This window comes from Pyrgilauda ruficollis, unplaced genomic scaffold, assembly GCF_017590135.1.
Source record: "Pyrgilauda ruficollis isolate IOZ18807 unplaced genomic scaffold, ASM1759013v1 scaffold6, whole genome shotgun sequence".
Taxonomy (NCBI): domain Eukaryota; kingdom Metazoa; phylum Chordata; class Aves; order Passeriformes; family Passeridae; genus Pyrgilauda; species Pyrgilauda ruficollis.
In genome coordinates, this window is record NW_024527710.1 from 13,849,570 (window position 1) to 13,862,950 (window position 13,381).

Below are 13,381 nucleotides of genomic sequence, written 5' to 3' on the forward strand. Positions count from 1 at the left end.
CAGCTGCCAGCAGTGCTCAGGAAGTATTGCAAGACCCAATTAATGAATGTACAAGAACTCTAGTTTCTGTAGTTTCACAAGTACAAAAACTCTAGTATAATAGTTTTAGAAATACAAAAACTCTAGTACAGTAACTCTAGTTCTGCCATCACCTGTCACCTGCTTTCCTGCTCTTCATATTTTGCTGCCACTTCATTATTCTACAGTTATTCCACAGAATATTTAAATTTTCTAGTCCTGATGACTGAAACCAAACCGGGTAAGAATCAAAACAATTTGAAGTAAACCACTGCTTTCTCAGTCCCACCAACTCCTTTTAACACACTAATCCTCAACTGATCTGAATCAACTTCACTGAATTTGTGCCTTTCTTCACCCCCACAGGGGAAGAAGCTACAGAGCTCAGGCACATTTTGAAAGCTCTCAGACATGAGTACCAGACAATTCTTCAGTGCTGGCTTAGAGATGGTGCTTCGTAAACTTCAGCTCCAACACTCTTTTCAGCTGTTAGCAGAGAAGCAAACTGTGGACTCACCCTTTGTGGAACACTTCAAATTTAATTCCTTTGGAGCGAATGGCGCGTCGGAAGCCTCGGTGGTTCCGGTTGATGTTCAGCTTGAACAGCTGGTTGTACTCTGCAAGTCAAGTGAAGGACAGGGGAAGAAGGCTGTGAGTCAAATGGTGTGCAGGGCTCCATTCCATGCACCTGCTCAGAGCTCTTTTATCTCAGTTTGGCCCACAGGAATCCTCCTCAGGAGGGTTTTTCAGTCAGGCCCAGGGTGTGTCCCTGTGCCACAGTTCATGTCACCCTCACCTTACAGGGACAGAACCCAAACTGCAGGAAAACCAAGCCATTGTGAGCTGACAGCAAGGTACTGGAGAGCTAAAACTACAGAGTTTAGGTCTTCCAGCAAGTAAACAGTGTTTGTGGCTAAGAAAAAAGGATACAAAATATTAAAGAAAGAGCAGAGTTAAGGCTGGAATGACTGGGAAGGGGTGTTATGGATTATATAATTAATACTGGTTTGATTAATGACATAATAGCTACCACCAATATTGGGATGAGCGGGAAGAAGTTGCCAATGCAGTTGGACTTCACCCCCAACAAACCCTTTCATAAGAAAGAAGAAAAAATGTGGTGCGAGGATCTCTGGCCTGGTTGACAGTCTGACACCAGCCTGTACTGTCCAGGGATTCCCAAGGTGCAACATTTTCCCTGCTGTTCTAGAAAACAAGTACTCACCTGGACAATTGTTATTGTTAATTACAGGTGTTTTACTCTTTTGAGGTTGTTCCTATCAGAAAAAAAAAAGAGACAGACATCACATAAAACTGTCAGGTACTGTTTGAAAACAGATTAGTGACCATTTTTATTGCCAGCTCTATTTTATGCCTATACCAGAAATGTAAGGGTTTAGGAGTTACCTAAATAAGAAAAGTCATGGTATATTCAAGACTAAAATACTTGGATTGCACTGTGGTAACAAGGATAATACTGCAGAAAGAATAAGCCAAAACATTACATTAAATATTAGAGCCATAGATAAACTACATAGTCACAGTCAATTCAAGCCACTCATCATAAGTTACTGACTGGGGCTGTTAAACTCCATGACAAACTGTGCACCTTCCATGACACAGTCATTCTGCTCCTCCTGCATTAGCTGGAATAATAAGCTACACAAGGAATTCATCACAAATCATTCAGGGAATTGCCCTACTATTATTTTCCCTGACAATCAATCTGCCACCAAAATGAATTAACTTTTAACCTAAAGCAGAGTACAAACTAAATCTCTGGAGAATGAACAAGGACAATGTGGCCTAATTATTGCAGCTACTGTGCAAAACTGATTTCAGCTGTAAAGGAGAAAGGTGGTATATTTATTTGACTGTTGGCTAAGGAGTAAAGATCTGGTTCCTCTTTAAACAATGGAAAATAGATTAAAAGGAACTATGCTGATTCTTATTCATTCCCCAGAAAATTATTCATACAGACCAGTTCTGGTTTCAGCCACCCTAACTGTGTTACTCCTTCATTAAGGCCTCAAGTCACTCAAACCTAAACACAAACCTGGTCTGACCATCACCAATTTCCCACAGGTAACTGAATTAATTTTAGTGGAATTACTGCAATATTTATTGGGAGGTAGAAATCTAGGCTCTGCACTCTCCCTGGGCTAAGCACTAGTCCTGCAAGAGCAAGGTCTGGTTTTGCCTTACAGAGAGCAGCAAAGCCCCAGGATTTCTATGGACAGTAAGAGACCAGTCAGTCCCTCCTCAGAAGCCCTTCTAGCTCTCAGGTTTGAGTATTTTTCAGACCAGAGACTGCTTTTAAAGGTGAGAGGAACAGGATGACACTGGGGAATTCCAAGGAAAGAAGTAATACATATGTGTATACATATTTTTATACACATACACACAAGTGTTAATTAGTAAGAGTGAGAAACTTGCATGGCTCAAGTCCTATCTCAGATATAGATATATTTCCTAATTAAATCACCATTTATTTGATGACAAAGATTAATCCTTTCCATCCATTTCTACAATTGTAAGAGAGGCTCGAATGCATTGCCTTTAAAAGCTTGTTTTTTTTAAGGGAAGAGGACTTAGGGAGATCACATCTAAGGTGGCCCTTGGCAACAACTTTGTGTGCCCTGGTGCTGGGTGTGTTGGCACCCCTGAAAGAAATGAACTTTGACACATTTTGCCAACATTGGAAAGAGCCTGACTGTGCCTTTAGGGGGGAGAGGTGGGCATAGCTTAGCACTGAGAGTGCTGCTGACAGAACCTGCAGACACCACCCTGCCAAGGGTAAGGTGTGGGGAGCATCCAGAGAAAGGTGCAAAGCTCAGACCTGCAGCCAACACACTCAGCAGCTCTGCTTCTCAGAAAAAGAAATCTGCTTTAAAAGCAGATCCAAGCAGGATGTCTAGAAGTGTTCTCCCTTTCCTTGGAGCTTTCACAATCTCATGCAGGGGAGACAGACTGAGGGGCAGAAGAGCCACGACACACTCACCGCACTCGGGTACTGAAATTCAAACTTCACAAATGCATCCAAATCTCTTGGTGACACACCTGGGTGAGACAACAACCAGCCAATCCAAACAGCCAGTACAGACATTGTCATTGCATCTGTCATCTTGAGAAGGATTCTCAAGAGCACCCAACTGTTTTAGAGCAGGACTCATGACCTGCCTCTAGACAACTGAAAAACCCATCCCATCAAACCAAAATCCAAGGGAAGCTGGCATCCAAGGGAAAACACCTTGGTTTTTTTATGTTTTTAGTCCTAAGACAGTCTAGCATAGATGTTTTACAAGCTCCCAGGAACAAGGGGCTAAAAGCAGTAACACTGGCTGGAGCAAATCCTGTCTACTGAAGGGTCAAAATACACCAAAGTGGTGCAACTCACAGCAGGCACTTGTAACAAAATAGGAGTAAAAATGAAACCTTAACTATGGCCCAGTTATGAGTGAACCCAGGAAAATGTAAAGTTCTTCTCCCTGTCCAGATGGAACACAGATTCTCTTCATTCACCTGTCTGCTTTTTTAAAAAATACTGTTTAAAGGTTTTGGGGGGGCACAAGCCCAAAATGTGGTTACTTTGTTTAAATGAGTGCTGGCTCCTAAAGTGGCCCTCAAGATTGAGAAATTTAGTTCCCCATTACTTTCCTTACCTACTCAGAGGAAAAAGCCCACATGCCCTTTTGAGTACACACCTGGTGGGGCTGGTAGGTTCATCCCCCTGACAATAAGAAGGTGCATTTCTGTGCTGTTGAGATCAGAAAATATCCTGTGAAAAGAGAAAGACAAAAAAGCACGTTCATCCCACCATCAGCTGATCCATGGCCAACCCAGGATGCCATGGCCATTTGTCAGAGCTTTTTCAACAGTGCACTCCTACAGAGATCATCTCCACAAAATACAGGAGAGCAAGGGAAGAGCACAAACAGAGCTAAAAATATCTCTGCGGCCAGGAACAAAGCCCAGGAGGCAACAGGATTGAGGGAGAAACACAGAGGAAGGAGGAATGGCTGAAGAAACAGAATGTAAGAGGGGAAGCTGGAGGCATTTTAAAAACAAAAGAATCAGCAAGAGAAGTTAGAGAACAACTTCTTTGTATTTAAGTTGTTGAGAGTATCCTTTCAGGAATGCTGAGCCTAATCCTGGATGCCACCTAAGTTTGCTGAAGCCCAGAATTCCTCAAACAAGGGCAAAAGACCAGGAAAGTCATTCCAGCCTGACTGAGAAATACTTTTGGTTTTCCACACCTTATCATTTTAAAGGTTCTTTCCTCAAAGTGATGGCTTGGAGGATCCATTCCTTGTGCTCGTGCAAGCTGTAGGATCTCCATATCCTTTTTACAACTTTGTGCCAGTTTCTCAAATCTACAGAAAAAGGCAAAAAAAAATCAGCAAAAAACCCAGAAATCAAACAGAGCACAGCGTGACCCTCAGCCAGAGCTGAGAGCAATGTGGAGATGCAGGAATCACAGTCCCAACCCTTTCACACAAGGATAAACTTAGCAACTCAAACCCCAACGTCTTTAGGGGCTGAGGCAGACTCAAACCTGAAATACCCACTTTGGGGGATGATTGAAAGCAGGCACTGGGTCTTACCGAGTCGTTTCTGCTACGTTTCCCAGATGCATGAATTGCTTGGAGTACTGCAAACACCTCTGTCAACACAAACAAAACCAAACAGATTCACTCAGTCATCCTCACACACAGATTCATGACTGGTACAGTTCTGAGGTTGATGACAACCTAATTTAAGAAAAACCAGGCATTTTCCTGAGTCACTCAAGAACATTCACTACCCCATTCCTCAAGTCCAAAGCACAGCATCTGCTTGAGCTGTTCTCTCTATTACTTTTTAATCACCTGATTTGTAGATATGATGTTCACCTTAGGCCTAGTCTTAATATTCAGGTACTATTTCCAAACTTGAGTGCTCATATTTAGGAGTGATAACTTGTTAGTCCCAAGTCTTCAAGCACACCCTCTGGCTTTCATTAGTATAGAATCAAACTCTGAAAATTCTCCATTTTAGGATACCCAATATCATAAGTAATTTAAAAGAAAAAAAAAATACCCCACTGGAACAATGATGGGATTATATTAATAAACCCCAGAGAAATGTACAAAAGAAACTCCAAAGCATTTTTAAAAATTATAAAATAGTCACCTCATGTTGGTCCTTCAGCAATTTTACAAGCTGTGCATAAACTTCATCTGCTTTCTGAGACAGCCTGACATCTTCATGGTGTACAAAGATAAAATCACCCTCATCATCTGTAGGAGGTGATGGCAGCTGCAACACAAGAACACCACATTTCAGAGCCCTTATAGGGAAAAGTAAGCACTTAGATGTCCAAGAATAGGAAACAAAGCAGAATATTACCAGTCCTACTAACCTTGGAAATATCAACAGTTTTGCCAGATTTTGCCTGCTCAATTTTTAGGTCAAGGCCCTTGGCTGTTCTGAGATACGTCTTCGCCTGTTCGAGGTTGTTTTCCCTCTTTGCTTTGATGGCTGCCTTCAGGTATTGCTTCTTCCTGTTCTCCAGAAATTCCAGCTGCTCCCTAACTGAAAAACAGTTGTACAGAAAGATTCACTCATCTGACACTGCCAATGCCCCTGACACAGGCTTATCCTGTTCAGTTTACAGCCAGGAAAAGATCAGTGAAAGTACAGATGCCAAATCAGGACATTTCCTTACTGCACTCAACTGTTTCTTGGGCACTTTCAAGCATTAAAAAAAGAAACAAGCTTCCTTCTGGAACAGCATCCTTCATCAAAAAACCTCACAAGCATCACAAGAGTTATTACAGCCCCTAATTTGCAGGCTTGAGACAGATTCCAGCACAGCTGACTGATCCAAGAGAGAAGTTGAATCCAAACTTTCAGCTCTCCATGTTAACTTCTACAAAACAGCAAATATTATGAGCATCCTCTGGAGCAATTTTCTTCCTCTCCCCTGATTTGTCAGAAAAGAACCCTGATGAACCAATGTGCAGGCCCACTCAGACATATCACCTCTGCTTCTTTGTAATCCCTTGTTCTTTTACTTTCTTATACTTGAGTCTCTTCTTTCCTTGCCAAAACATTAAGGACAACCACAGCAACAAGATTGCTTTACATTGTACCAGGTTAGTGCATCAGTCAGCCAGGCAGTTCTACTTCATCCTGAGGGAACTGCCCAGGGCAGAAGGGAAGGAGGATGGGATTACAGTCAAGGCATCAGCAAGAGCCTGAGCACTGCCAGTGTGTCCCCAAACCACAGTGTGAGGTGGTGGCTGTCCCTTACCATGTACAATTCATCTTGTACACACAACTGCTCAGTGACCTTAGCAAGGCAAGAGTAGAGATTGATGAAGCCCTGCCTGCACTGCCAGCCTGAGATCCTTGGGTGAAGCACCAGGCAGAGAACTCTTTGTAATGTAGGGAGCTCCATTAGATCAACGAATAATTCACACTGGCAACCTGTCTCCTTTAACGAGGGTATATGGAGAGCTCAGCTGTGAGCAGAGTTAGACATTATGAATCGATACACTTGTTACATCAAAATTAATTAAAAAACCTAATGAGCCTTATAATTATACATGCTGTCTCTGTGAAATAAAGCTGCATGGCTGGCCTGGGTCTGCCCTCCAGCACACACATATTGAGGATCCTTTCAGAGGAAATCTATGACACACATTCACAGGCCCACACCTAAATTATAAAGTCTTCCCCAAACTAGAGCAAAGGACTTGCATGTGGAGCACTGGGGATGGTGATCCCTTCACTTACCAGCTGGAGGGAGATGATCCATTGACTCTGCCTTGTCCAGGGAGGAGGGTGATGCAGCTCGTTTCAGGTGCTCAGGAGAGCTCTCCTGAGCTGCAGCAGAAGGAACTGGAGTTGGCTTCACAACCTGAGTTGGCTTCTTGGCAACTGGGGCCTGGGGAAGAGGCTCATCCTAGCAAAACAAAAAGAAATGCATATTAAATGCACAAAATCTATTTCAGGGTTCAGGACAGCATCTCAAGCATCAACATCCATGGTTATCACCGTATCAGCCTTGGGGTATCCCTTTTGATGGGAGCTTTGCATTCCAGACAGCAAATTTTAACTTCTGGAGGTTTATGAGCCATGCCAGGCCAGCAGGTAGCTGACCTCTGGAAGCCATAGATGGAATAAAAGGAATGTTCAACAAGGCTGTGATTTTTAAAAAAGTAGAAGCATGCAGAAAAAATATCATCCAGGAATTCTCTCCATTAAAAGCTACTCCAGTTGAAAGCACAATCAATCAGCAACCAAATCCAGAGAGAGTTAGAAATCAAACCAAAGTCTAAATGCTGGTGCAGCCTGACAAAAAGTAGTAAGAGTTGAACATCCTGGGAAAGAACAAACATAGGAAGCTACTGGGATGTAAGATAAAAGTATGGATTTAAGTACTTCAGAACAATGTAAAGGAGTGGTGAGGATCTCAAGTGTTTGCTTTGAAAATAAAATCTACATAACAACACTGCTATGAAAGAGCCAAACCCTACACTCACAGACTCTGTGGTACTGACTGCAATAACATCTCTGTCTCTCCAACTCTATAAAGGAAATTGAAATTACTACTGAGATCCTGTACTTCTCAGACTTTTAAAAATGTATTTCAGCTCAGCACCCTTACCTGGAAATCCAATGGCCTCATATCTGCATGCCATATGAGATGGCAATTGAACTTTTACACATCCTACCAGGCAACACTAACCTCCTCCTCTTCATCATTCTCCTCCATGTTTGCCAGCTTGCTGGCACTCTCCAGGACAGCAGCGATTGTGCTGCCACCATCTGTTGCTGCAACGCCAGGAAGAGGGGGAAATCCTGTGAAGGAAAGGAACACAGAAGAGAGAGTTGCATAAGCCCTATGGTATGTCTTCCATATTACTTGTTTACTGTGAAGCTGTTTCTATCCAAATACCTATTATCTAATATATTTTAGTATTCAGTCTAACTAGACTGAGGCCAAGGCCAAAATGCCTTGCTAAATCAAGCTTTAGATCACATCTCTCACAGACACCCAGCCTAAGTGGATGATAGTAAAATGATGCAATAACTGAGCAGTTTTCCAAGCTGAGCAACTGGCAGCTAGCCAAGCAAGCTCACAACCTCAAGACTTCAGTAGTAGGGATGCCCCCAGAAGCAGCAGAAAATTTAGTCTCATTTTTTCCCCTCTCACTGCTGCCTCACTTTAGCAGGCACACAGTCCAGCAGAAAATCAGTGCTACCCCCAGAGTAATAAACAATCCACTGCTGATAGCTGGGTTGTTACACACTCAGCCTCTGCTGAAAAGGTACTGCAATGCAGAGGTAGCAAACTAAGGCAGACTCAGAGGAGTTAAATGAGAAGTGTATGAAGAATAATGCTCTTCATTGTTTTGTTATCCTTTTAAGTATGGGAGGAAGGCTTGATGATGGAAGATAAACTCTCACTGCCACATGACCAGTTTAGTGTCAGCTTCAGAGAACAGAGATCCAGAGCAACTACTACAAAACGTGTGTTAAGACTTCTCTCATTTAATATATAGCAAGTATTCTTGCTGCCAGTCTCATGAGAAGTGCTAAGAAACAGTGACTAAACTGCTTCTAAACCTAGAGATGGCTGCTACAGCACAAGTCTGAGGTACTCAGGCAGGCAGAACAGAGAATCCTGTGCTGCTGCCCCATGTGACATCTGATCCATGGCTCAGCAGCATTTCTGTTTCCAGGGAGTCCAAGGCTGGTACTCGTCACCAGCCAGATGCCATGAAGGGCACTGCCCTCCCAGGGTAATTCACTGGTGGTTTCAGTGACTGCCTGATAATTGTCTACAATGTAAATCACATGGCCCCTAAATGATGGCTGAAAAACACACAGCTGATGTGCAAGGACACTGAGCAGTTCTCCTCATTTCCAGAGGTAAAAATATGGAGTACCTCACTGTTACAGAAACTGGTATTTACCAAGAAAGGGAGCACAATCTGCAAAAAGGGATGCTAAACTGCCTTTCAGGGACAGCTTCAAAGCAGGAAACCTTAAAACCCACACATGACCTGACAGAGCTGGCAGTGCCTAGTCTACTACCACTGCAGTGCTTGCCATTGCCACATTTGACACACAGAAAACACCACAAAGTCCATCTCTATCCTCTAACTTAAAATCCAGGCACTGCTTTGCAGTGCTGAGTGTATCCTTCAGAAGAAGATCTCAGGCCCAAGGTAAAAGGAAAGATGTTTCTAGGGGAGAAATGGTATCATGCAAATGAGAGGCAGAGCATTCACAGATGACCTTGCCCAAAATTTTCCAGACACAGCACTCAGTGTTCTGAAGAAGATAAACAGGACACAGTGCCTCAAGAAACAGGCTCAGCTGCTGCCTCTGCCACTGTCTCAGTGTGACCATGGGCATGATTTGCTTCATCTCTTCAGATGCTTTAAACAGCCAGGAGAGCTGCAATACTGATTTGATGTTACAAGGTGTTACAAGGGGATATTCATTAGATATCAAATTCTGAGGCTCCTGATAGGAATCAGCAGAATGGGAGACATCAGGAAAATTTTTTCACTTCTAAAAACCTCTTTCCAGCAAAACTAAGAAGCCAATATAACCCAAATTTAGTCTTTCCTCTAGGAGGGCTGACACAGAGAATAGACAAGTAACATTCTTAGCACCTGCCTATGGTGAAGCTGTTGAACTTTTCAAATAGTGCTAGTTTTAAGTTCCCATACTGTCAATGAGGCCACCAATATGCAGGAATATTCACCAGTGTCAATGTTTGGGAGCATATTAATAAAAAAAAATCTCAGAATACCATCAAACAGCAAGGCTAGCTACTCACTGATGAAAAAAGAGGATAGTGTCAGTGCTTGGGAGCATATTAATAAAAAAATCTCAGAATACCATCAAACAGCAAGGCTAGCTACTCACTGATGAAAAAAGAGGAGCTGTTCCACAGGATGAGCAGGCAATACCTGCACAGCCCCTGCAGAGCCTAGCAAACAAAAGTTTGGGTGAATTTTACATTCACACTTACCAGGAGGAACAGGTAGCTCAGAAAAATTCACTTTTCTCCCTGCCTTATGGGCTCTTATGGCATCCTGGTATTGCTGCAATCAAAAGCGGTGTACAAAAGTTTGGGGATTAGGACATTTTACATTCACACTTACCAGGAGGAACAGGTAGCTCAGAAAAATTCACTTTTCTCCCTGCCTTATGGGCTCTTATGGCATCCTGGTATTGCTGCAATCAAAAGCATAGTAAGACATAAAATAGAGCTGAATTAGCAATCATCTGTATTTAACCAGCATAAACAGTGCACAAGACTCAGTATTTTACTACAATATGTGTGTTGTCTCTATTTCTTCCTCCGAATGCTTTCCAGCTTCTCCACAGGACCTCTTTTCAAGCAGACAGACAATACACAAATTATTTCAGCCTTGAAAAAGTCTTCAGCAAGAGAACTAATTCAAATGGCTTTGCTGGATGCAAAGAGCCACAGTCCAGTTTTACCTTGGCTATCCTGTCGTGCATCCTGCCCTTGCGATCGTCCCCGCTGGCCTTGGCCTGAGCTGCTGCTGCCCTGTACTTCTCCAGCCGCTGCTGCAGCGCTTCCAGCACCGTCCTGGGCTGCTGCAGGGACTCTGCAAACCACAGACTATTAAATGCCACATCATGAAGATTTCAAAACACACAGGCTGCCTGTCTCCTCCTCTTCCTCTCCTCTTCTTCAGAGAACATCACTGTTCAAGTTTCACTATGAACACTGCTGTTAGAAAGTTTATTAACTTTCACTTCCATCACTGATCCAGAACAAAAGTAGATTGGATCAGCATCAAACAATACCTGGGAACATCAGGCAGGTTTACTCACTCCTGCTGCAGTTCAGTGGGAGAGGTCAGACCTTAAAGTGCTTCCCAGTAGGGCTATTTTCATGACTTACTAGAGAAATGCCAAAGTCCTACCTGAAGCTTCTTGGTTCTGAGGTTCAGGTGTTGCAAGATCCTGGGAACTTCCCACCCGAGGTGGTACTTTTTGCTTGGATGCATCTTGTCCATGTCCTAAGCTTTCAAGATCTGCAAAGCAGGGAAAGCAGGGAGTTTCACAACATGTTCCATACACAGCAATTACTGCTTCATGTCACTCAGAAAACCTTCAACTTGATCACATCATCCTCCTGAAAACTTTCTGGCTTCCAAACAGTATCTCCACAGCTACCTAAGTCTAAGGTTCCCGTTATCTAGAGAACATGCTTTGTAAGAGAAAATCTCAAATGCTGATTTAATTTTGGTTAGGGCTGCTTGAGGGGGGAAAAAAAAAGTAAAAGTAGTTCAAGTATTCTAAGAATTCTTTCCCCAAAATATAACTTGGTATCTTGGCAGATGGAAAGAGTGAACAAGTCTGCTAATTGACTAAAATATTTTAGTAACAAAGATGTGCTGGAAAAGGGAAGAAACTCATATCATCTATTCAGAAACTCCAGTTTCTGGTACTGTATAACAGAAAACTACAAGATTATTTGCTGCAAAAATCTCACATTTTTTAAGGCAAGGTTATGCCTGGGTGAAGTTCCTCTGCAATCCCATTTAGTGATCAGAAACTTGAGTCATGACTCTCATGATTTACTGAAAGAGTCGGTCATTTAGTGTCTTAGAACAAAATAATCTACTAAAGTAAGTTGTTTCAAACACTGGGCTACAAAGACTAAGTATTAATTATTAGTAGGGATACTGCATCTACTTAAAAAACCACCAACATCTCTCTTACCAGGACTGAGGTATCTTTAATATTGATGACTTGCTTTAAAAATTAGACTTAAGTGCACTGCAATCTGTTCACCTTAATGTCATGAATTTTAGTTGAAGCACATAACACCATCAATATTACAGTAAATTTTAAGAATGTGCCATTATCCTTCTTTCCCTTCCACTTCAAATACTGGCTACTATTATCTACACTTAGAAAACCCAGAATATCAGACATCAATACTTGTTTGAACTTGTAATTCACAGAGAGTAACTGCAATGTAAGTAATGATACCTCATTTCTCTTCATTGGTCTTGATTAGACTGTGAACATGCAGTGAGCCTCAGTCCTAAACAATCTCCAGTTCTTTTAATAGCTTTGTAGCACAGAGAGACTTCTGTAAAGGTTTCCTGAAGACAAGCCTTACCCTGAGGAGATGGAGGCATATTCCGTAGGTCTACTGGCTGCCCACTGTCCAAAGCTTCCAACACCACATTAAATTTCTAACACAGAAAAAAACAAAAGGTTTGTTCTGGTCTGTCCAAGACCTGCCAGCTGCCACAGTAAGTATGTGACATATAATATGTATTATTATGAAAATACCCTGTGAGTACAGCACAGGGTATTTTCAACATTTGGGATTTCTTGAGTGCATACCTTGCCCGCCTTCATGTATTCCTTTGCTTTCTCCAGGTCCCCTTGCTGCTTGGCTTTTAGAGCTGCTAATTTATACTCCTTCTGCCTCATAAGTAGGATTGCTCGTGTGCTGCTGTGCTGGGGATCTGGGAGAATGAGACAATGCTGAGACTGACACAGAGCATGCAAGATTTGCATCCCTTGCTACATCCATCTATGCAAACCCTCATTTGTCCCCTTTTGCTGTAAGTCCTAACAGCCATCTTACAAATATCCTTTTTCCTCCAGTCTCCAGAAGTCCCATCTAACATAACAATTTCATTTTTCCCAATTTAATGAAAAAGAATATTAGGCCTCTAAGTCAGTATCTCAAAATTCTTTAAAGGCTGGAATTACACATGTCAAATAATGAAGGAGAAACTGAGGCACAGGAGAAGTTAAGGACACTGCTCCAGTGCACAGAGGAGCTCTAAAACAATAACTGATTCCACTGCCAGAAACTCAGCATTCCATGGACAACTCTGAGACATTCAGCAGGCAAGTTCCAACATAAGCAGTGCTTTGCTACACACAACACAAACATCAGGGAAGATGCAACATTAAAATAGGGCTGCAACTGCTTCTCCTCTCAGATCACAGTACCTGCTTCCACAGTAGGATCAGCAGCAGCACGACCTTGGAGAGACTCTGATTCCAGATGTTCCCTAGCCTCAGGAGAAGCCTTCTGCTCATCATCTGCAGCAGATTCAGCTTTACTCTCTGGTGAATCTCCTGAATCCTCCAGCTCCACTCCCATGGCTTGAGGTACATTAGAAGAACTCTTTCCTGTTGCAACAGGAGGTGGCATTTCTTCCTCACTGATTTTTTTGCCTTTCTTCACTGCAGCCAGCATGGTTTCCAGTGTCTGGCACAGAAGGAACAACAGAGTCAACAGGCATTTTCATCAAACATGTTACTAGCATAAAATCATTAAAAGACAAAT

The 13,381-nt window shown here is 42.5% G+C and overlaps 1 protein-coding gene across 1 annotated transcript in view; it reads right to left on the reverse strand.

The window, feature by feature from the left end:
• Positions 1-13,381, reverse strand: part of CC2D1B (coiled-coil and C2 domain containing 1B) — a 28,355-nt gene that overhangs the window by 4,714 nt on the left and 10,260 nt on the right. Inside the window, exons 7-22 of the mRNA XM_041483003.1 lie at positions 13,042-13,303; positions 12,421-12,545; positions 12,191-12,266; positions 10,983-11,093; positions 10,531-10,661; positions 10,188-10,260; positions 7,754-7,866; positions 6,799-6,967; positions 5,420-5,592; positions 5,191-5,316; positions 4,623-4,681; positions 4,275-4,391; positions 3,723-3,796; positions 3,020-3,078; positions 1,244-1,295; positions 536-635 (exon numbers count right to left, since the gene is read on the reverse strand). Of these exons, the coding sequence (XP_041338937.1) occupies positions 536-635; positions 1,244-1,295; positions 3,020-3,078; positions 3,723-3,796; positions 4,275-4,391; positions 4,623-4,681; positions 5,191-5,316; positions 5,420-5,592; positions 6,799-6,967; positions 7,754-7,866; positions 10,188-10,260; positions 10,531-10,661; positions 10,983-11,093; positions 12,191-12,266; positions 12,421-12,545; positions 13,042-13,303 (1,820 nt within the window). The remainder of the gene's footprint in view (positions 1-535; positions 636-1,243; positions 1,296-3,019; positions 3,079-3,722; positions 3,797-4,274; positions 4,392-4,622; positions 4,682-5,190; positions 5,317-5,419; positions 5,593-6,798; positions 6,968-7,753; positions 7,867-10,187; positions 10,261-10,530; positions 10,662-10,982; positions 11,094-12,190; positions 12,267-12,420; positions 12,546-13,041; positions 13,304-13,381) is intronic.